Source organism: Ascaphus truei, chromosome 10 (genome assembly GCF_040206685.1).
Source record: "Ascaphus truei isolate aAscTru1 chromosome 10, aAscTru1.hap1, whole genome shotgun sequence".
Lineage (NCBI taxonomy): Eukaryota > Metazoa > Chordata > Amphibia > Anura > Ascaphidae > Ascaphus > Ascaphus truei.
In genome coordinates this window covers 10,221,464-10,245,901 of record NC_134492.1, presented here as the reverse complement: position 1 = coordinate 10,245,901, position 24,438 = coordinate 10,221,464, and the positions used below count along the sequence as shown (strand labels likewise).

The window sequence follows — 24,438 nt, the reverse complement described above, 5'->3', positions numbered from 1 at the left end:
TCTCTCTCTCTCCCCCCCCCTTTCTCTCTCCCCTTCTCTCCCCCCCCCTTTCTCTCTCTCTCCCCCCCCCCTTTCTCTCTCTCTCCCCCCCTTTCTCTCTCTCCCCCCCCCCCTTTCTCTCTCTCTCTCCCCCCCCCCCTTTCTCTCTCTCTCCCCCCCCCCCCTTTCTCTCTCTCTCCCCCCCCCTTTTCTCTCTCTCTCCCCCCCCCCCTTTCTCTCTCTCTCCCCCCCCTTTCTCTCTCTCTCCCCCCCCTTTCTCTCTCTCCTCCCCCCCCCTTTCTCTCTCCTCCCCCCCCCCCCCTTTCTCTCTTTCTCTCTCTCCCCCCCTTTCTCCTCCCCCCCCTTCCCCTTCTCTCCCGCAGTTCACGACCCTCATGTCTGAAGAGTGCGGGGGTGCAGCGCTGCCCATGGGGAGAAGCCGGAGAAGTGAGGGGACCCTGGTAAGTGGAGTGAGGCCTCTCTGCATGTTACAGGGGCAGCCCCAGCCAGGTGGGGTTATTCAGGTTACCTGAGCCTGACCCCAGGTTATATCTGCCCTGTAAGTAATGCTGTTCAGGGGCAGACTCTGGCATTCCACACCCTGACAGCACAGGGCCCTGAATAATATCATTACGTGGGCGAGAATCTATTTATAAAGCCTGTTTGTGTGATACTTGGAAGGGTGTGAAGTGGGGAAAATTGCAACAGGGCAAGTCTCAAATATATCTTACCATTGAACCTGCAACCAACTGGGATAATACGTCCCCCTCGCGTGTTTCTGGTGTCCAATGGCTCACATGGTCCAACTCGTGGTACTGTAGCTGCTCAGTCTGTCAGTCAGGGCGTTAAATCCATGAACGCGCCTGGTGATCCCATGAAGTCATCCGAAACAAATCTAATGGGTGATTTTGGATTACTCGGACATTAGCTGTCTCTATTGGGGTTGGCCCCAATTTAGATCTGTCTTTCACCTCAAAGAATTGAAGATACAACACCAACCCCAATAGAGACAGTTAATGTCAGAGTAATCCAAAATCACCCATTGGATTTGTTTTGGATTTCTTGAATTAACTGCATTTATCCAGCATTTTAGATTTTTGATACTGGTGGAACATAAGATGCTCTGCAGGAGATCATGAACATTACTGTGGCTATGCATTTAAAAATGGTGCAGGTGATGATGGCCTAGAGCCCCCAGTGAGGAGTGATTGCCAGTTATGTCTCACAAGATGCATCCAGTGGATCAGTTCTCGCGTGCTCATTGTGGTTTTGCATTGTTTCCTGGTTGCAGGGAAGTCCTGGGGCTGCACTAGATGAGGACTCGTGTTCTTCATCAGCTCCTCTGTCCCCTGTGTCCTCTTCTTCGCCTCACTCCATGCCATCTGCCGGCATCAGCCAGGGGAAGAGCCTGTGCAGCAGCTGTGGCATGGAGATCCTAGATAAATACCTGCTAAAGGTAAGAGCGTCCAGCTGGCTTCCCAAACCCACTGTTGGCGGTAACTGGGGTGGTGGGTAGAGATGTGCAAATGTTAAATGTTTCAACAGTTTCCCTTACATTTCCCTGTAACACTTTTCACCAAAAATCTCATTGCTCAAAAGGTTGAAGAAATGTGACCTGAATTTAGGGTGATGTTCTGCACATTAACTTTGAATGGTTAGTAATTATTTTATTTTTTGTGTGATTACAGATGATTGCAAAATTTTGTTTGGTTCGCAAACTTTATGGTGAATGTTGTACATCTCTAGTGGCGGGGAAAAGAAAAATAGTCAAACTTTCTTGTGCTAGGCCTGGAGTGCTTTATGGATGTCTAGTTGTGAGCATTCTGTTTCTATCAGGATAATGAAATATGTGATATATAGGGCAATAGCTTTGTATTGGGCAGATATTGCGTTAGAAGAACTCCTAATTCCAAGTGGAAGTGCCAAGACTATTCATTTTCCTTTTTTGTATGCACACAATTTACTATAAAGAACGTTGTGATTTTTAGTAAATGTAATTGTTGCTAGGGTAGGCTAGTATGAGTGAGAAACTTACAGAAACTAATTAGAAAATGTTTGTTTAAAAGAAAAAAAATCGGGATATTTGATTATGTAAATATTTATGTGCAGAATGAGAAATGAGTATTCAAATATTTGCATTGATAAAGTCAGAATAACTGATGCAAAGTTGTGTTTAAAATATCCACCTTTCCTAATTTCAGGAGTTGTGAATTGCAACAAGACATTTGCAATGAGTCAATATTTGAAGTGACTTGCTAGATAAATCTGAATACTTTTGTTAGACAGGATAACTATATGCAAAATTTCATAAAATCTTGAGTGGTCCTTTTGTCAATTACTGTTCATATTTGGCTTGGTAGTCCATAGATTATTTTATTAGACTGACAAATTATTGAATTTAATGTCTCACTCTTGTAGTTCTAATGTGAATTTAGTGAATCAAAAGCTAAAAATATACTTTATTTAGAACTATTCAATATGTTTTCGTTGTGAAGGTAAAACTCCATTGCATTTTTGCCAAAAAAACACTATAAATGCACTTTCATATTTGGAATTTCTTGATAATTCTATTGGAAAAACCCATTAAAGACCCCTAATTTTCAGTTTCTCATATCAAAATACCCTCCTTTTTAAACACAATTTTTTTTTCTTCCTGTAAACAAACCTTTAATCCCCTTTTCCTCAGTAGACCCACTCAAAGAATGTAGTTTGACTTTTACCTCTACAACAACGATATACTGTATTTAAGATTCTTAATTGGTGTTGCCTTTTAATGGCATAACATGAGTTTTTCAGAAAGTCTGTACATGAGCTTCTGACCTCACCCATGAAGATGTTATGATTTCGAAAATCTAGTTCTCTCAATATACCACACTCAAAGGAGCAATCCATGCAATATCCTACATGTGTTTTTTTAATCAGTTTTTTTTTTTAACTTCAGTTCTTAATTTCATTTTTAATGAGTTGTAATATAGTGATAATCCTTTCATTTCTATAGCAGATTTTAACACTTCCTCAGCAGTGCAAGATCTTTGCAACACTTTCCTGTTTGATAACGTGTTGCCAATATTCCCAGCAGTTTGAGCTGCAAACTAACAGTAGATAATATTAATGTAGTAATACAAGAATACATTGCAGCTGCTGAGTTACACTGAGTGAAGGATTGATTGAAACTGAAAGGCGGCCATTTAGTGAACCCTGGGAAGCAGGATCTTTGCTGATCGATTTTAAGGGAGAACGAATCGATTTGGCAGCTTAGATAATTACCTTCCAATAAAAGGTAATCAAAGCTGCATATATTCAAACTAAAATGCATGCATACCGCTTAGAGTGCCTCTTTAAGTTGTGTAAAACCTTTTCTGATCTATGCCGGAAGGGCTCCCCCAAACAGCACACGAGAGATTCCAAAGCAAATGCATAACGAGAGCGGTGTTTATGTGTAACGGGGATAAGAATTGGGCAGCTTTAGTGCAGAGTTAGATGGAAGTGATTTCCTATCCGTGTTTTTCCAACACATAAAATAAAGGTATTCAGGAATGAAAGTGAACTTTTAGGCGGAGCAGATTTAAATCTCTTCACTCCGATCACTACGTCACTCATTTTACTTCCTCCCGATTTTAGTCTTTCTAAACCACATTCCTTATTGTGGAGTCCTTGCATATCCCCCTTCATCTCCTTGTTAAGCATCATATCATATGCACTCTTAAGTCGTTTAACCTCCTTCCTTCTGCCCTTTGCTTATCTGCCCTTTCACTCTCTAACCCATGTCCCCATATTCTTCCTTTGTGCTTTGCTGAAGGAGCCCTTTCTCCCACTGTGGCACATTGCGCACTTTTGGTACGGGCAGCAAATTGAGGTCACGGCTTGTTGAACCATAGGATCAGTAGCTTGTTTTTGGTTCTGTCAATGTTTGCATTTGCATGCTTGTGGCATTTTGCACAAATAGAAATCTGACGTGTAGGTAAACGTGTTTTTTTTTTAAGTATAGTAGGTGAATGTTACATGTTCTGCAAGTTACGGGAATTTACATTTCTTTTTAGTTTGTGTTAATGTAGTTGTAATTGTTCTGTTAATTTATAAGGTAAGTTACGTTATATATCGTCCACTTTAAATAGCTGCGCAGCATTGCGTTTCGGATTCAGTAATTGTTCTTTTAAGAGGCTTCCTTGCCGAGCTGAATCATGGTGTATGTAGAACTGGGATAATAGTCTTAATGCTTCAGTGCTATATTATTAGCCAAGTATAATTGATATACTTCATATGTACAAGTTGTACTGCAGGACTTGCATTTTCAAGATGTCAGAACTACAAACAATGTTTACAATAACCTTTTGATGCTGTTCCTGTTCTAAACCTGTATGAAATAAGTTCTTAAATCTGAGCGGATGTTACTTTAATGAATCGCATGTTATATTGGAGAAACAAAGTTTCATGCATAAGATTCAATGAAGTTGTGGACAGTACAGCAGATGCTCTGCTATAATTGTACATCTCACTTTGGTGTTTAAACCATCAGACTGTTTTTTATTTGGAGTTCAGAATAAATGTCATTCTTTACTGTTACCTTCGCAGTCCCCTTATTTTGACAAATATGGGCTTTATATTTTATATAGTATAAATAATCAAATTCTAAAAGAAATGGTTAAAATGCTTTAAAATTGGTAAATCAATGTTTTATACTTCTGAAATTGGCAAGTAACATTCATATTTAAGGAAAGGCTTGGTGCAAAAGGAGTGAAGACTAATTCTGTTTAGCATCCCAACATGGAATGTCCTTCAGCTTCTTCTGAACAGTGATGCACACGTTCTGTGTGTTGTATGGTTACAGGTTGGCAGCAGTGTTCCTTTCTGGTAACCCACAGCGTCTTTTCTTTTCTCAGGTAAACGATCTCTGTTGGCACGTCCGCTGCCTGTCCTGTAGTGTGTGCAGAACGTCACTGGGAAGGCACACCAGCTGCTACATCAAAGATAAAGACATATTCTGCAAACTTGATTATTTCAGGTATTGCACATTAACCTCACGTATGCATGTACAGTTATTATAGCGGTGTGTGTCTGGGTTTTTGTGATTAGTGGCCATGTAATTATTATTATTTGTTACATATTGGGTTGTTACGCTGACAATCAGAGCATATTATAGCCCTTTTTCGGTTCTGTCGCAGACGGTATGGAACACGCTGTTCCAGATGTGGCCGGCACATCCATTCCACTGACTGGGTCAGAAGAGCCAAAGGAAATGTCTACCACTTGGCATGCTTTGCCTGCTATACGTGCAAAAGGCAGCTCTCTACAGGAGAGGAGTTTGCTTTGGTGGAAGAGAAAGTCCTTTGCCGGGTACATTATGACTGCATGCTGGACAACCTAAAGAGAGCTGTGGAGAATGGTATGTATTCATTTTATCTTCCATTTTTAATGTTGATCTTGGCTGGGTTGATGATTTTAATATGCGAGTCCCAAAGACTTAACAAAAATGTGCCTAATGCTTTTTATTTCATTTCAGGGAATCGGGTTAGTGTAGAAGGTGCTTTGTTGACAGAGCAAGATATCAATCAACCTAAACCAGCAAAAAGAGCTCGCACTAGTTTTACAGCGGACCAACTCCAAGTAAGAGCTTGTTCAGTTTGACATGCAGACTTTGCTAAAAAATGTGTAATTGGCTTGTGTTCATAAACAGTTAAAAAAAAAAAAAAATCTTGAACTTTAACCTTTTCATTACACTTTCAATACACTGGAGGGGCTAGCAGATTCAACTACTTAAGAAGGTCACGGGCTGAAGCTGGCGTGTTGTACGGGGGAAGTGCCTGTTGTAACACATACTGTACAATAGAAACGCGTGAACTGAAACGCCAATCCAGGGTTAAAAGAGCACATTTTCTTTGTTTTAAACTTTCTGCGCTACGCAAATTAGTTTTGTGTAACAACCATTCGAGAATAGGGACTGTTTACACAGTTGGCGTAGCCCCAAGTGCTTATGCAGTGTCGCTATTCAGGATAACATGCGCAAAGATAACTCCCAACGTTTGTAGGGCTGACCGGTCTGAAATATTGATCCGCAGTAAAATAAGTTGGCTATTTTAAATAGTTGTGCGTGTACATTGTAATATAGATGATGTATCTTGTTTCTGTTAACAATTACTGGGGGATAATGGTTGTGATTGCAAAACACCCCAAATCTCCAGAATATTATTAAAGTACTACGCAACTATTTTATTCTGAGCCCAGTTATTGTATGATTGGAAAGAACTATTTTCAATGCCTTGGACGATGCAGATATGGTTATACATACAATTGATTCCAAATTGATTCCAAATTGATCATCGCTAATAATCAGGAGCAGAACCTGGAACACTCAAACTTTTTCTGTTTGTTTTAAGGAAAAAGCACTTAAAAAATAAAAATAACTTTAAAATCTATTATAAACATAACTTGCACAAATAGATCCAGAAGTGTATTGTATTTGGTTGTCTTGCATATTTTTTTTAAACTTTATTTTGTGTGTGTGTGTGTGTGTGTGTGTGTGTGTGTGTGTGTGTGTGTGTGTGTGTGTGTGTGTGTGTTACCATGGCTGTAATAACGTATTGCATTTATTACACAAAGTGAAACCATCAAATGATAATGGGTGTGTAGAAGTAGTAAAACAATATATTTGAACATGGTTCATCTTGCTTTATTACAGGTTATGCAAGCACAATTTGCTCAAGACAACAACCCAGATGCACAAACACTACAGAAATTATCCGAAAGAACAGGCCTAAGCAGGCGTGTAATACAGGTAACTACATGGCACTGCTGGGAAACGGTTATTGATTTGATCATAAGAGTCCATGTTAATAACACCTGACATGGCCGCTGCAAAGGACGTTACTGGACATGTTTCAGATAAACTGGTTCTTGATTTTGATGTGAACCTGTATTTAGAATGGGATGAATGATGCAATGTCCTGGTGAGTATACCTAGCGATTGTCCAGTGTACTTGTGCCAAAAGACGAAAGAACGCTGGCACATCCAGTCTTCAATAAAATGTTTGTTTATTATTGACAACTTTAATGTTTAAATCCCACCATTTCAGGATATGTCCTGAGTGTAATTAAAACACTGAAATGTAAATGTTCACACGTTAAACTTTTTTTTTTTTTTTTAATTGAAGACTGGTTGTGTGACATTTGTTCTTTTGTTTTAGTACTAATGTCGTTTTCAATCTGTAAATACTACACACAAGCAATATCTGGCTATAAAGGACTGGTAAGGTGTGTACCAAAACACTTTAATAAACACATTAACAAAGCCGTCTCCTAATGATTCGGGTATTTTATAATCTAGTTTGCAAGTTTACTTTGATACAGAATATTTTTACGTGTGTTATATATTATATATTCTTTTGCACATAGCACTGTAGAAATAGAAGCTTCCTTGTCCGTTACTTTTTTTTTATATATAGATTCTCCCCCCCCCCCCCCCCCGGATTCTGAAGTGTGGTCCTAGTTGAATATTTCCAGTGGGCTGTGAATAGAAAGACTTGTATTTAGACGCCGGCTCTTATTCTGTTACGCTATGGAAAAATCTGCCAATTCTTCAGTTTTGCTTTAAATTTCCCTTTTTCAGGTTTGGTTTCAGAATTGTAGAGCACGCCATAAGAAGCATGTTAGTCCTAATCATTCATCAACTGCTCCAGTTACAGCCATTCAGTCCTCTAGGCTGTCACCACCAATGTTAGAAGAAATGACCTATTCTGCATATGTACCTCAAGATGGACCAATGTTGACTGCTTTGCATAGTTATATGGATGGTAAGTCCTAACTCTATGCATGGGGGCTTAGGAAGCCGATCTTAACCTTGTTTTTATGCGTGTTCCACCCTTGTCCCGACCGCTCCCCTCTGAAATAATGGAGATGGATATTCTGTCATGGGTAATAAAAGGTCACCACTTTATTTTCCAACATGGTGACTGCCGGCCAGCCTCAAACTATGGACACCAAAGCCCAACAGTTAAATCGGCCTGGGGGAAGGTCGCTCCATCTCTCACCCCCCCACACCCCCTCCCCCTCACTGACCGGCACTGCACTAACACACCCGTCAGTCGCCGCTGCAGTCGGTCACAGTGCCCCATCCTGATGTCGCGGTAGTGAATCCAGATCGGGTGCGCTGTGATCGGCTGCAGCACTGACTGATCGGTTAATCAATGCAGTGCTGAGGGGGGGTTTCAGCGTCCCCATCAGGCTGCCCAGCTTGCCCCATCCCAAGTTCCGCCTCTTAAGATCCAACCCTGGTAGATGCAGGTATGAGATAAGATATGGTACATTACAATGTGTCCGAGCAATCAATGCCTTACCATTTAAACTAAATCATATGTGGAAATTCTTTTTCAATTTTTTTTCCTTTAAGGCATGTCCCCGATATAAAAAAAAACCAGTGTGGTGCTTTAAACGCACAGGCAGATCAGGCTAATTGTAGCTTGCAGAATATCCAAGTGATGTGTGTGGCGCACGGCAAACAAGGAACAGGTCACGTGGCAAATAAAAAATGAGTTTATTTATGCTGCATTAAAAAACGGTGGAGGGAACACCACTCCTACGCGTTTCGTGCTGTAAAGCACTTTATCAAGGTGCTTTTCACCTGCATGGAAGTAGTGCTCGGTCTTTTATGTTCCTGCTCATGGGCATGTCTGTCTGATTTTTATTTACTTTAAATACAGATACAAATGTAATCCACTGGGTGTTCTTACTCAAGTCTCCATATACATTCTCTTTAATATACTGATTAATTGAAGAGTTATTTTGTAAGCTGTTATCACCGGGCCTCTTCTGCAATCTCCAGTCATTGTACAAAAATGGAACTCTTTTCTATGTGACTGATACATATACAGCTCTGCAGTATGTTATACTTTACCTTTTTGGGAGAAGCTAATCAGCCACTAGATCTATATCTCAAGATATTTGTTGGGTATTCATATTCATGGATCTCCAGTGTTGATTTGCACTCCAAGCCGGTATAATTATTTCCTTACCCCCAGCAGCCTTTGTTTTCCATTGTGCTGTCACTTTTTGCTGATATCTCCACCGCAGAGAGATCGTAAAACCCAAAGCTGCTATCCGGTCAGCTACAGGGAACTTCTAAACAAAGTATCAGTTTTCCTGGGACAGATATTTGACACAACCCCTGTTTTGAGCTTAAAGCAGCAAAACGTGAAATGTCTTATTACTATTTAATACAACAGACCGGATTTTATTTTTTCCCCTTTTACTTGTAATAAGTTTTATTTAAAAAAAAAAAAAAAAATAATTATTCAACTCTTAATGCCATTTTTATTTTTTATTTTTTTAATGCATCCTTTGATTTCTTTAGCAAGTTTTAACCAACTTCGCAAGCAGTGCAAGATCTTTTGTCAACAAATGATCCCAAACAATGTTCCCAGCAGTTTGAGCTGTAAACTGTAACAATAGATGTTACCTTGATAATATAAGGCTGGGGCCATAGAGGGGTGAGGAGTTCCGAGCCGCGCTGAGGCTCGCCTGCTGAAATCTGCGTGATTTCATGCCCATGCGGGTGCGATCTGAGGCGGGGGGAGACTGAGGGAGGCGGGGCAGTGACGTCGCTGGGCCAATCGCCCACGATGCGTCGACGTCACGGCACTGACGTTGACGCTGCTCCGCGTTGATTGGATGTTTTCAGCCGACAGCGCGCTGAAAAACAGCTTGGCTGTCGGCTGAAAAATCCAGCGCCTCCGCACCCCTGCGGACGCTCGCGTGAGCCCCCTCTCAAGGCATCCTCATTGAGGATGCAGGGGCTCAGCGCGGCCTGTCCTTCTATGAATTCGGCCTAAGGATACATTGTAGCTGCGGAGCTACACTGACTCAAAGATTGACCCTGAAAGGTGGCCATTAAGTTAGGCACACAATGAGTAGTTGTAACAGGAGCACCACATTTCCAGTTGAGGTAAGAATGTAGAATCCTATATTGCCACACGCTTTATGTATACAATCAGGCCAGAGAACAGTGGGAACGCAGTATCGCTTTTGCAGCATTGGCCAGATTGACATGAATTGATACAGAGCTAATCTGCATATTTGATGTTCTAATCCTTGTTTCATTCTCTTGCAGCTCATTCTCCGTCGGCACTTGGACTCCAGTCTCTGCTGCCCCACTCCATGACACAGCTGCCAATAAGTCACGCATAACCTTTTCTCTGTTTCTGTTTTTGTTTTTTCAAGGATGTAAATGTTTGGGAATAACATTGAGTCATTTATTGTGTATAAAAATATAATTAAAACATATTACTGTTTTTTTATAGCACCCCTTCAGTGCTGAGGGACATGACACTCGTGTACCCTTCAGCAGTGGAGGGGTTACTATACACCAGGGCTTCTCAACGCCAGTCCTCAAGAGCCCCCAACAGGTCAGGTTTTCAGGATATCCCTGCTTCGGCCCATGTGGCTCAATTTTTGATTGCGCTACCTGTGCTGAAGCAGACATCCTGAAATCTGACCTGTTGGGGTCCTCCTAAAGGACTGGAGTTGGCCACCTCTGCTATACACACCATGTTGAAGACCATGTTGCTGCCCATGGTATGTAAGTATTAATGGGTTCTGCTTTAAAGCTCCATTAAATTCTTTGAATTACTTAAAGCATCTTTTTGTATTGTCTGGAAATAGTCCAAACTAGTTGTGTATTTGTTAATTTATTTGTCATCAAGAGAGCACTTTGCCAAAAAAGGACTGACAAGTGTGCAAAAAATGTTTACAATTTTTTGGTGAAATTGTAGTTTTGTCATAAGTTTGTATCTGTAAATTATTACAAAGGTGCATATGTATTTTGAGTTACTTATACATTTCAATTTGTATATGTGAACGAGCAAATTCAGTTGAATGATTTTCTTTTTTTTTTCCTGAATGAACTGAATAAAGCTTTGATTACAGCATGCTAAACATGCTTTATATGTTGGATTTACATAAAATGATTTTATGATGTTCAACCACTTTCATTTGACTTGGGTGTTCAGAACACACACGGCCTCAATGCATTGAACCACTTCTTGGTTAATTAACCGTGTTCATTTCACTGAAGTTCTAAAGAAACTACATCTAATAAATGGGATCAGTGTTTTCATATATCGTTACTGTGCACGCGTTCATAAAGATAGGTGTATAAGTTATTCCAGCACCAAAGATCCCTTTCCCCCTGATAGTGTAGGTGTCTGTATGTTGGAACCACTTTCTCTCCCCTCCAAGTGGTATATGGGTCTACCACCTTGGTCACCAGCCACATCCTTCTCTACAGTAAAGGCCTCTTCATTTGCTTGGGAAGTGGACCATTAACTGGAGGGCTCCAAAGCTCGTGGATCCTTTCTCTTCCCTCCCCCCCCCCTTTATATATTGCTCTGTATAAAGGTGCATATGCCAAAGATTCAGATACCTATTCCTGCCCTGTACAGTTTACAATCTAATTTTTGATGCACAGAGATACAAGTCCCAAGGAGATTACATTGGCATACAAACTGGGTTCACGCATGTCGGTGAGGTTGGGCCTACTGCCCCGCCTCCCAGGCAAACGTTTAGAAGCATTTTCATGCAGAATGTGCCCCTTCATGCAGCATCTCATCATGGAGACTGCAGGGGGCTTGGAATATAGAATCGTTTTAAAACTAGATGGCTTTTAATTTGTTGGTTTCAAGAGTAGATAATGGACGGAACTACATTTTGAATAACCTTTATGTATAGGCTTGACAATGTCACGCAGTTTATGAGCACCTACAGTATACTTGGAAGCATGTTATTGTATATCAGGGGTGGCCAACTCCAATCCTTGAGGGTCACTAACAGGTCAGATTTAAGGATATCCTTGTTTCAGCTACGTGCTGAAGCAGTGATGGCCTTAAAACCAGACCTGTTGGTGGCTCTTGAGGACATGAGTTGGCCATTCCTGCTGTTCATGTTCCTCTGTCAGTTTCTAATAGTTTGCCATTCAACTGTAAAAAGCCACCGTGGGGCTTATTGTTGGCGAAAATGTCCCAAGCTGCCACTGTCGCATACATAGTATCCTCTATATGCGGGTAATTCAAGTAAATACTATGGGGCCTGGAAGCAACAGAGTATTGTACGAGTGGTACTTGTACTACAGATTGGGTGGGTAATGTCCATGGTCCCGTGTTCAATGGGCACGTGCACCTGTTCAAGAATGGTGGAACGAATTTTAAATTGGCTTTCTTCCAACACAATGTTGTCACTCCTAGTATGTGTTTTGTCGTTAAATCCTTCACGTGCCAGAGGGACCAGCAGTGGATTACTCACTCCTTCTATAGCTGCTGAGGGGTTATTTGCAGATGTATGGCTTAGACGTGTACAACCTCCTGTCAATATATGCTTCACCCCCCGCCCCCAAATAAATATAACAATTTAGAAAACGATCTTTATTTGAAAAATATTTTAAACAGCATTTCATGAATACGTGTTGGTCTACCTGATTTTATTCAAGCAAAACTCGACAGTCGGAAAGAACCCAGCTTCACAAATGTTGTATAATAAACTTTTGTTATTAAAGGTTTTTGTTAGAAAAAAAAAAAGCGCTAACATTTCTGCACAGCAGAAGCATAATGTGGACATTAGTCATACTTCCAGTTGTAGAGATGATTAGATAATCGCTAAAACAAGTTAGTACAAAATGAATCCAATGGGCTTTGAGTTCTATATATTACACTTTGCGCCGTATTACTTACAATTCAGTTGAGATGGTACAGTAGATTAGCATGGAGATGTAAAAAGCCTCTTGGCCATAATAACCATGAGCCATTGTTTGTACAAAGCCTGTTATCAAAAGTATGAAATGTTCTTTATTACAATGTAAAAAAAAAATCTTAATTCAGTCATCCAGTGCAGGACCCGTTTTCTACCTCCTTATTAAATGTATATACTTGTAAATGATGTAAACCCCGTCACTACCATGAATAAATGCATACTGGAAGAGGCTTTAATGGGAACAGAAACCTGTGCGGGTGAAAGGTATTCAGGGCTGGGTTGAGCTGACTGCAACATATTGCATCCTTTATTTTTTCCTGCCAAAGGCACGAGTGATACTAAAAAAAAAATGTGCATGTGTCCATCTTGGTAAGCAACTTAATGAGTTGTTGAGCTTTGCGGTTGCAAAGGAGATAAATGTGACCTGTAGTTAAAAAAAAAAAAAAAAAAAAAATACTTTGTAGCAAATTTTTAATGCTTCAAAGTAGGAGTCCTGTTTTTTTTTGTTTTTTTTTTTTAATATGCTACAAAAATTGGTTGCATTGATTTTACGATTTTCTGGAATACATAGTTAAGTTACTGCCGTGGTCTTTCTCCCCTTCCCCCTAGTGAAAATTCGGATAAAAATGTTGCGTATTGCGTAAAATCACAGTATACAATTGCAAATGTTTAGAAGAGATCAGATTTGTACTTTTAGACGCTCCAGAAAACGTGACAACCCGCTGTATGCTCATTAATGTTCAAATTTAGCACTGCTGTGATTTTCAGTTTTATTCTTTGCTAAGCACCCAGATGTGAGAGGCGAGTTTGCGTCCCGGATGTCTCTGCACACCCCCTCGTGCTAGGTAGGATATATGCGACGGGCACAAAGGCACGTGGAGAGGAGATTCTCTCCCCTCCGGTACAGGCTCACAAACGACATTCTCGCCTTCACTGCCACGAATGGCCGTGCGTTAACCTGTACCGGAAGCTGGCGAATCTCCGCCCTGGTATGCGAGAATACAGCAGGAGGAGCCAACGCCTGTCCGGGGCCACTAACATGGTCAGGTTTTAAGGATATCCCTGCTTCAGCACAGGTGGCTCGATCAGAATGACTGAGCCACCTGTGCTGAAGCAGGGATATCTTTAAAACCTGACCTGTTGATGGCCCAGGAGCACTGGCGTTGGCCGCCCCTGGAATACAGCAGGAATGAGCAGCTATGCTTACTTGTAACACCAAACACAATTTTACACAACAAATGTGGACATTTTTTTTTTTAAGTACTAAAAAGTAGTTTACAAAATGTTTAATTTTTACAAAATCATTTTTCCACAGCAATTATTTTCAGTATTAACCCTGTCAGTCCCGGAAAAGTCTTAAATACATTATAGAACAACGGACAAGTACTGAAGGGTTGCACATTCTGAGCGTTGACGTATGCGCGTGTACAAAATTGTTGCATGCTGTCCCTGGTATAAAACAGAATTGATCATTTGTCCAGTGCTGGTCGCTTTTGTACGCGTACTAGCCTTTGGTATAAAATATGCGCACAAAACCAGGTATTCATTTAAAAATGGAAACTATACTCTGTTTAAAAACTGCTTCCCACATGTATAGATCACATAACATAGGAACGTGGAAATTGGGGGTTGCTGACATTTGCACTTTTACTGCGTGGCGGTTTGTACATTTTGCTTCTTCAAAATCTTCATCAGCGATTTATTCATGTAAAAGGGTTTTTCAGTAGAGCCATCATTTCTCTCTAAATCTTCCACTAGGAGCAAACATGGTAAATGGTAAATAACCACGGAAATAGAACATGGTACTAAAGCCAGACACATGCAGGAATATAGCAACACAAGTCTTGTTAAACACAACATCTCGGCCCAACTTTCTACAAGAACAGCGAAAAACACAGGAGGCATAATCTCGAAATAAAAATGACAACATTAATTTAGTACTTTGCATCTTTGTTAATACACTTTGACCACATGTGAATAAAATAGATAAGTTCATGCTTTAGTTGTACACTAATCCTCCATTAAATATCCCCTACAGTATGTTGCAAAGCGGTGTTCTTTGCCCTGCACAAATCAAGCAGAAGTCCGATCTACTGTGAGTAAAATCCATGTTCTGCATGCACCTACGCTGTTTAAGATCCAGAAAACGCTGGCAATACTTTATATCGATGTTGTACACAGCTAATGCTGTAAGTACAAAACAAATTTAATGTGAATAAAGTGAAAAAACCTATTTAAATACTGGAGGGGTGCTGCCCCTTCAAGAGATTATTCAGAGGGTCAGCTGGAGAGTAACTGTTCCCGGAGTATATATAATATAGTGCTGTATGTTTAGATAGCTTATGTGGTATCAGTGTATTATTCTATGCACTCACATGGGAAAGGATAACATCCATCTCTTCAACGTAGGTAGGCTTTAGAGATGAACAGAAAAGCAGGCATGGTCCCATTCTGTTTCTACCATTTAAAGAAAGTAACGAGCCCCTGCAGCACACGCCAACATCCACTGGCGAGAAGGCTCACCTGGTTAGGTCAATTTCAGCTTCCTCAGGGCAATTCAATCTCTCTACGGTGCTCAATTCCAGTCCTAAAGACCCACAAACAGGCCTGGTATTAGGGACATCCCTGCTTCAGCACAGGTGGCTCAGTCATTATGATTGAGCCACCTGTGCTGAAGCAGGGATATCCTGAATACCTGGCCTGTTTGTGGGGTCTTTAGGACCGGCATTGCCCACCCATGCGCCAAAGTCTACCAGGAGGAATATGTTGACGAGCCTGATTTTAGCCGTTCACATGTGAGCGCATGAATATGTTATATGGGATCAGTATATTCTAAGTGCACTGCGCGCTATTTTTCTATACTCTGGGGGAAGTTTTGCGGCAGATGACCGCAATACTTATAAAATCTGCAAAAGCAGACATACGTAAAGACATGTAAGGACTGCATAGATTCCAGGGATGTTATACCGGTGCTATACGGTCATCTGTTTTACTTTTGGTTCCAAGCACAATAATTCTCTGAAATACAAAGTATTATGTTCCTAAAAATGTTTAACTTGGGAAGTATTCGTCGTAGAAAAGAAAAAAATGAAAGTGAAAAATATTTCAAGGCGGTGATAGTGCTCGAGCCTTATTACCAGGAATAGGTTTCTCTAGGGCTGGTTTTTATGTCGCGTTGCAAGGTCTCCCAAAGGGGATTTAGCACTGCATGCTGGAGAAAGATAGCTGCAAATCCAGACGGTGCAAGGCGTGTGTAAGTCATCTTGCATGCAAAATCAGGCCAGCATACTACACAACCCATCTTCCTAACAGTCTGCGGCTCAACTGCTCTGTATTTCTCAACCTCATACTTAGGAACATTGACCACAAAGCCTCAAACGCCGGTAAATTTGTGTTACTTTCGCACCCATCATTTCGTAAAAATTAAAAATGATGTAAACGTGCTTTTTTTTTTAAAACACAATATTATAATGTAAGTAATTAACATTGCAATGTCTCACTAAGTGCTAAGGCAAGCAAGGGGTTAACCCCTTCCACCCTCCCTGTTAGGTACTCAAAGGTGTACGTAGTGTAATAAAGGATGATATTAACCCCTCAGGGGTCAGCTAGTCATGGGTTTCCATAACTAGGTAGTCACTTAGGCTACGAAGGGGTTTAAATATTGTTAAATGTATAGGTGTTGCCCTTCAATCCCCTATTCCAGGTTTCTATACCTTATCTTGCCTGTATGTATAGAATCGCCATTATAGAAATAGGCGAAATAGGCGAAATAGGCCTAACGCCGGCCTGGGAGAGGGGATAAAAGGATCCGCGCTGTTTGCTGGTAATCCTATATAGTCGGGTATCGGACATTAGTAACCAGCATCAAAATTGGTCAAATGACGTTATTTGCTTATTTTGATGCCGGGATCCGATATTTTGTCAGCGCGCAGTAAAATATGTTATTTTAAATGGGGACAGCTGAGGAGAAGAATGTCTATTTTTTGGGTGGCAATACTGCATGTTTGGCCTATTGCATTTTGAGGACCCTGGGCCAACGGTGCTCAACGCCAGTCCTCAAACCCCCCCCCCCACAAACAGGCCAGCTTTCCAGGATATCCCTGCTTCAGCACAGGTGTCTCAATCAGTCCCGGCTTCAGCACGGGTGGCTCAATCGGAGGCTCAGTCTTCGACTTTGGACTAGATCACGGGTGACCAACTTCAGTCGTGGACTGAGTAATTGATTGAGCCACCTTTGCTGAAGCAGGGATATCCTTCAAACCTGACCGGATGGGGGGTCTTGAGGACTGGAGTTGGCCGCCCATGGGCTAGATTCACTATCGGTCGATATAGGTGCGGTCAATTTTGGCATTTTCAAAAATTTGGATGGTGCAGATAATTTTTTAGAATTACTGTCATATTCACCATGAATGAAATTAAGTGAATACTCATATACGTCGGCGTTAGTTATCACTGGCGATGCAGCAGCGCGGGTGGGGGAGGTATCACTACATAGCGTTATGTGGTGGCATTTCTAACAAAACCCATGGCAGAAAATTATTTAACCCCTTTGATGCCAGGCTAGCACTCAATGCATTGCAAAGGAATATCTTCAGGCACCAAAGGGGTTAACTTATATAAACACCCTACACATAAAATACAAAACGCGTAACATCCATATGTGCAAATATTAGCACTTTAGCAGCCAAAGTGGCCAGCTAAATTCTGGATTGATCTATGACTAGCTGGTCACTTCGGCTACCAAGGGGTTAATATATTAATACTGTATGTTCTGCAATGTTAATATCAGGTATTTTTGCCCCCAATCCCAGGTTGCATAGTCTTATCTTGCCTATGTATATAGTGGCCATTATATACCTGGGCAGGATAATGCCAGTCTGAATATTTTTGGGGCAGTAGTCCGATGTCACCAGGTGAAGTGAACACCGTGGTGCATATGTCATTAACTACTCATTTGCATTCGCTGCGTTACCAATATCTCTGCAATTAAAAGCCTATTATCACTGCTGATATGGATTTAATCAACAGGTTAATCAATAAAATTGCCATTTAAACACTGATAACGTCCATGTTTGCCTTTGCCCACCATTATTGAAGCTAGGCCTTTGTGGCGATTTCTCGGCACTTCTAGTTGCTGCTTCGACACTTTTCAAAAGGCTAACCTTGTTCGTCTGTGAATTCACTTCCGTACAAGAGGGGTACAATATAATACTTTAGCTTCAAATGAATTGGGGGCGTCTCTGATTATCTCACTCCCTTCTCAGCCTGGCCATTCTGCATTCATTTCCGTGAAGTATTTGCTTATTTGCTCCAGAATAAAAGGCAGCGACCATGGACATAGCTTCTAAATGTATTTATAACATCAGCTGTGATACAATAGTGTCAGATATCAAAGTGCAACTTTCTATACGGCTACAAATGGCAGCGAGAAGGAGCACGTTTCACCCCAGCCCTAAGAATCGAAACCTCGTAAAGCGCCAAGCATGCGCAACTTGTCACTTTATATCGCATCTGCCCCATATATCAGGGGTTCGCAACTCCGGTCCTCAAGACCCCCCCCCCCCAACAGGTCTGGATATCCCTGCTTCAGCACAGGTGGTGCAGCCTTCAACTGAGCTTCTGATTGAGCCACCTGTGCTGAAGCAGATATGTCCTGAAAACCGGAACTATTGGGGGGGGTCTTGAGAACTGGAGTTGAGAACCGCTGCCATATATATCAGCCTTATTGGGTAATTATATGTCCGCCGATGCGGCCGCTTGGGTCTTTTCCGGACGAAAATCCCTATTTAAATCGACGGGAATTATAGTCTAAAAACGGCCTGTAAAGATTTACCCCCCTCGGGTCATTCCAAAATGTCACAAAGTGGTGTAAATGACAAGGTGCAAATTGCTTGCGCTTTTGCTGGTTGTGCCCAATGTGATTGCTGTAATACCCGGTATCATTCTGTACTGCTGCAGCTCCTTTTTTATATGGGAAAACCAAAAAAAGGCAAGCAATTAAGAAGCATCTATAATAAATAAAGGCCAAGGTTTATTACTACCTGGTAGGAGCAGCACAGGGGAGCAGCACGGGGGAGCAGCACGGGGGAGCAGCGCAGACCTTTCAAGTTGCTTCAATGCCCCGTAAATATTGGAAATCAAGTGTTATCAAAAGCACAGCTAATGTGCAAAACAATAATGAATGGGGACATCTTATTTAGCTATTGCATTAATAAATGATCCTCTTGGTGCCTTAACATTGGATATCAACGGTTTCAGGTTTAATGCGTCAACCATTCACTGTCATTGTCAGCTGGTAACGGAGGTAACAAAATACCATCGCAGTCACCCAAGTAACACAATGAGTATCAAGCAATAGGCTGTAAAATAGCACTGCTGAAGCCCCATTTTGCAGCGGACGGCTGCTTACGCCTGCAGTTTCTAAATGACCACCATGAATCATCTTACTTTGGATCCAACTGGTCAATCTCAAATCACAGTTTTAATGGTTGTCCTGTGAAGTGCAAATTTCCCCTAGCACCAAACTTTCAGATAAAGTCGAGTTTGCTCGCCACGCCTCATCCCAAAGCAAAACGTTTATGGCTAATAATAGCAATGTACCGTTCATATCAAGTATTGTTCTATGAAAAGAAAACATTATAAAAAGTGCAGTTCCTTTACACAGAAATCGGCTTTATAAAAATATTAAAACCCTCAAAGCAATTGTAGGAAATGCAACATATTGATATTTTCCTGTTCGTAGGCACTAAATACGGATTCACAAGGTGATTTACAGCTCCCAGTGTGAATTCCCTCAGCATCCGGTTATCGGGGAGGATCTCTGTCACTTTTTGTGTACCCACCATCACTTTTTTTTAACGCCTGGTTGTTAGTTTTGGATACAAGCAATTGCACAGAAGCGTCAGTTCAACCTTCATTTATAACTCGGTTATTGTGTTAAAGGTGCATTGTGTTAAAGAATGTGAGTGCACCACATTAACCCTTTGCCTTCTTAGGGTTTACTTCCTTCTTGCCCAGAATCCTATGCAGATTAGGTGACATGAAGTAAGGTTTGGATGCAGATCCATCATTTCTTTCCAGATCTTCGCCTGAATGTGCAATAGTGGGACCAGAGCAGCAAGCGGCAGGGCATAGAAAGCAAGAGGGAAAGAGAGAAAGGGACGGAAAGGAGACAGTAGAAGAACCAACGTTAGAATCCCATACAGTACCAGTGATTCATTTCTTCTGTTAGAAGCATGGCCGCAGTGTGAGAAGTCTGTATGCACATGCTGCCAACAGAAGTTTTGGAAAACAGGCAGTACAATTAGGGAGGCCGCAGGGGGATAATTATTTAATTTCACATTTTTGTATTTCAGTTGCAACTAAATCCTCTATGCATCGGTAACCTTACAACAGCTAACCCTAGTAGGGTCTTCTAGGGATGTAATGCACAGAACTTTACTAGTTCCACTGCTTTCAGGGAAATTAGAATTCTATTTTGGTTGGAAAATCTTTGACAAACATAAAACATATAATAATAATAATAATAATAATAATAATAATAATGTGCATTTTGTTTCAGAAGGAAGAGACTCCGAGCTCATATAAATCAATAACTATAGTTCTGCTCTTCCAATAAATGGGCACAACATAGGAAAGAAACGTGACTTTATACGACTTTATTGTTACTTGCCTCATATTGTATGTAACTGTTTATATATTAAAAAAAAGGAAATGCTTTTAAAAAGCAGCTTTTACAGTTAGTACCACGGAGCACTGACGAGTATATTCTGAACAGCGCTTTTTAATGTAACAAATGAATGTACAGAGCAAAGAGCGCTGAGCGTAAACGTAATCATGCAACTCCAGGCGCAAAGCGTCATGTGTTGTGTCCCAATGAGTTTATTCTGCTCCAATATCTGTTATATAACAGATATTAACATAGAATATATATAGCGGGCAGGTGTGTTGTGACTGCATGATCGTTGCAGAAGTGATCACATGGCACTGAAGTCAGAAGATATGTGGCACTCCAAGTGTTAATGATACATTCTCAATGGTCAGCGTTTTTCCCCACGTGACATATATGGATCCTATGGAAGAAAACTGCGCTTCACATATGTTGGCTGTGTGCATGAAATATTATACTTCTTAGACAAACATCTGTATTGTTGCATGGTCATTTTATCTGTCAGCAGTAATCACATAATCTTTTATTCCCTAAAGAGATTGATGACAGTTCAGATTAGAGCTGTACTGGATATAAAATTCTACTTTGCAACAGAAGCCAAATCCTTCACTCATCGATAGAAGAGGAACAATCCTTGCAGGTGGTGAAGCAGGGCTGTGTATTATCAGGGGAAGTTACTAAACAGCGCTAAAATAAGTTCTGATAGGTGCAGAATAAACGCTTCCACATGGGTTTGTAATCAACCAAATCGCCAAATTTACTAAAAACAACCCATGAAAAATATTTGTATAAAATTCATTTTCTTGGCTACAATGTATCATGCTAGCTGCCGCTTTTTTTGTTTTGTTTTCACAATCTTTTGGCTATTCCAGGACATTTTACTGTCACACCCACATCATTTGAATGTACCGTATTCAATGTGCATTCAAACACCATCATGTAAATCAGGGGTGTCAAACGCCATCCTCAAGGGCTACTAACAGGACAGGTTGCCCAGCCACTGACTGAGTCCCCAGGGTTGAAACAAGGATTTCCATAAAACCTGGCCTGTTGGTAGCCCTTGAGGACGGAGTTTGACACCTCTGATGTAAATGGTCGTAATGCAGCACTGAAACCAACAGGAAAACATAGAGGAACATTTACTGAAGCCCCCCAGCTGCAAAACTGGAGTAAAACCAGTGCATGAAAATCGCACCAGGTTTAGCAAAGGTAAAGCTCCAATTGCTTCCAATGGAATTCATTCTCTTTAACACATCTGGTCTCGGGTTGCCTGGTAGCTTCTCCAAAAATACTGGACACAATGGTGAAAAGTTTGAGACACACACACACCTCTCTCTCTGCTCCATGCTGTTTCCTTCTCTCCTTGGCCCCACCCTTGTGCTCCTGACACCTGCTGCATTATCCAGTAGCAGCCAATCAGGATGGAAGAAGTTGCCCAGCCCGTTAGCAACAGCCCTGCTCTCTCCCTGCTTGGGGAAATCCCGCTGCACATCCCCCCCCCCCCCAAGCCGATCAGGTCACTATGTCCAGAGAGGTAATAACGGTATGCACATACATGTCCAGTATTACCTCTCATTTTGTACTGAACAGTGTCCAAATACAGAACAGTCCGGTTCAATACTGGACACCTGGCAACCCCTAATCTGGTCAGGGTCGCAGACAGCTTTCCCAGGGCCCAGGACCATAGATTCCAGTTTTGTCCCCTTATCTAGGGTCAGAACAAGAGACCCCACCAGCAATAATAATCAGGTCATCTCTCTAGGGCTCCAGAGATGCACATTTCAAATGATGAACTGACAAGAAATCATATTTTTAAAGGTTTGGGCAGGGGTCCCGGAGCAGAACCGTGTCAATTCCAGCTCGGGGAGGGGGTGGGAGGGGGTGGGAGGGGGTGGGAGGGGGGGGGGAGTTACTTCCTAACCATGTAAAAAACAAAAAGTGACCATAGGAAGGAACGCTCCCTTCATTTCCATTAATAAATGATGTATGGCAGCAAACCTTTATAATGTTGGTACAATCAGAAACTGCCTACTAAGAGATGGCAAAGAGAGGTGGGTAGCCGGGTAGAAAGGCGGGAGGATTAAGTAGTATGACGCCATTTACTGAACCCACAGATAGTTGATACGTTACAAGGTTTCGAACCGCTCTGGTTTTCATCACGTTGAGGTCAGTGTTTTCCATCAGACCAGGTCCAGATGAGGAACCCTGAGAGATTCAGCTTGTAACGTATCAACTATTTGCTGGTTCGATAAAAGGTATCGCATTACCTGCTCAACTGGGGGCCAATTCTACTCCTCGGGGGACACCAACAGGTTACGTTTTAAGGCTACCCCCTGCACAAGTGGCTCAATCAGTGGCTCAGTCTGTGGTGTAGCAGGGATATCTGTAAAACCTGACCTGTTGGTGTCCCTTGAGTACTGGAGTTGTCCATCCCTGTCCTAGGCCATTCCCTTGAAGGTGTCTCCCAGCAGCGGAAGGTGCTTTATGGAAGGTGACTGCTTTGAAACATGGCCCAAGGTGCATGCAATAGTGGGAAATGCAGAAAACATCAGCACCCCACACAGGGGAGTTCTATCTTTGTAGCCTCGCTGCTTGCAGGAACTGCAGAGAAACTGGTCACAAGTTCAGCTTGTGAAGCTGCAAATTACAGATGTAGAGACGTTGACCTGAAACTCTCCCTCAACCAACCACCATCTTGTTCATTTGAATATCTGGTTATTGGAGCTGAACTGCTCAAACTTAGCCTGTATTAGAAAAGGGAAATGTAAATAGCACGGGCCTGTGCACATGCAAATTGTAACTGAAATGAGATTGCATTGTCCACACAAAACACACAACTAATACTTACAGAAGCAGAGGAATAGGGTGTCAACACACATTGCATAGACACTGAAGAACCCATGTGCGATCAGATAGGATCCAATGATGACTGTCTGAAGATAGTAAAAATAAATGATGTTACAATAACACATGTATCCTTATTAAACCTCAGCACTGTCAAACTCTGGGGATTTGTAACCCTTGGCTGATTGATGGCCCCTCCACACATTGCTGTGTTGCTCTCGGCAATCGAGGGGTTAATGACGCCAGGGTTGAAATATAATTGTATACAGTAGAACATATTTTCACTGAGGATTTTTGTGATCTATTTTTTAACTACCGTGAAGATTTATGTAAAAGAATGTGTGTGACCCCTTGTCAGGTCACACGCCACCTTGTGGTAGGATACGCTCACTATCTCTGTAGTCTGCCGGCTACGGTGGTGATGCTATCTCAGGAATTGTCAATCCTATCTTCGGAGACTACCAGGCACAGCAGGTTTCAGGAATAACCAATGTATTAAAACCATATCAAACAAGAAGCACCTCCTTTCTTGTCCTTTTACCATTCACTAGAGATCCCCATCTGTCAGTTATCTGCTTTCCTGTACCCTCATCATTTTTCTATGTGTCCCATCTCCCTGCTTCTAAAACTGTCCATTCTTTCCCCTCCACTAATGAGCAGGGTTGCCAGGTGACTTCTCCAAAAATACTGGACACAATGGTGAAAGGTGGACGCGCTCGACATGAACACACACACACACACACACGCACGCACACACACACACACACGCTATCACCTCTCCATGCTGTGTCTTCCTCTCTTTGGCCCCACCCTCAGGCTCCTGACACCTCCTCTTAATTGGCTGCTGCTGGGTAATGCAGCCAACCAGGATGGAGGAAGCTGCCCAGCGCCCTAGCAACAGCCCTGCTCACTCCCGGCTCAGGGAAATCCCGCGGCCCCCCAAGCCGGTCAGGTCACTATGTCCAGGGAGGCGATACCGGACACATACATGTTCAGAGAGTTAATACCGGTATACACATACATGTCCAGCATTACCTCTCATTTTTTACAGGACAAAGTGTCCAAATACAGGACAGTCCGGTTTAATACTGGACACCTGGGACCCTACTAATGGGAGAGAATAGGGTATGCTACAAGAGATAGACAATGTTAGGGATACACACTCTATGGCGAGCAAGAGGGGTTGGGCCATATAGCACCAAAATAATGCCTACTTA

At 41.8% G+C, this 24,438-nt stretch overlaps 2 protein-coding genes across 6 annotated transcripts in view; one reads left to right on the top strand and one right to left on the bottom strand.

Moving 5' to 3' along the window:
• The window catches only part of LHX8 (LIM homeobox 8), a 15,714-nt gene extending 3,143 nt beyond the window's left edge, over positions 1-12,571 (top strand). The window contains exons 2-9 of one of the 2 annotated variants that reach the window (XM_075615789.1): positions 363-440; positions 1,271-1,435; positions 4,860-4,981; positions 5,142-5,362; positions 5,480-5,583; positions 6,656-6,751; positions 7,583-7,766; positions 10,079-12,571. In XM_075615789.1, the coding sequence (XP_075471904.1) occupies positions 363-440; positions 1,271-1,435; positions 4,860-4,981; positions 5,142-5,362; positions 5,480-5,583; positions 6,656-6,751; positions 7,583-7,766; positions 10,079-10,155 (1,047 nt within the window). In that variant the 3' untranslated portion in view covers positions 10,156-12,571. The remainder of the gene's footprint in view (positions 1-362; positions 441-1,270; positions 1,436-4,859; positions 4,982-5,141; positions 5,363-5,479; positions 5,584-6,655; positions 6,752-7,582; positions 7,767-10,078) is intronic. The other variant, XM_075615790.1, reaches the window with a different exon arrangement.
• Positions 12,572-13,979: 1,408 nt separating this feature from the next.
• SLC44A5 (solute carrier family 44 member 5) overlaps positions 13,980-24,438 on the bottom strand; it is a 107,684-nt gene continuing 97,225 nt past the window's right edge. For 3 of the 4 annotated variants that reach the window (XM_075615787.1, XM_075615784.1, XM_075615788.1), the window contains 2 exons: positions 23,226-23,310; positions 15,409-19,796 (listed from right to left, as the gene is read on the bottom strand). In XM_075615787.1, coding sequence (XP_075471902.1) covers positions 19,684-19,796; positions 23,226-23,310 — 198 coding nt within the window. In that variant the 3' untranslated portion in view covers positions 15,409-19,683. Of the gene's footprint in view, positions 14,463-15,408; positions 19,797-23,225; positions 23,311-24,438 lie in introns of those variants that run through there. The other variant, XM_075615786.1, reaches the window with a different exon arrangement.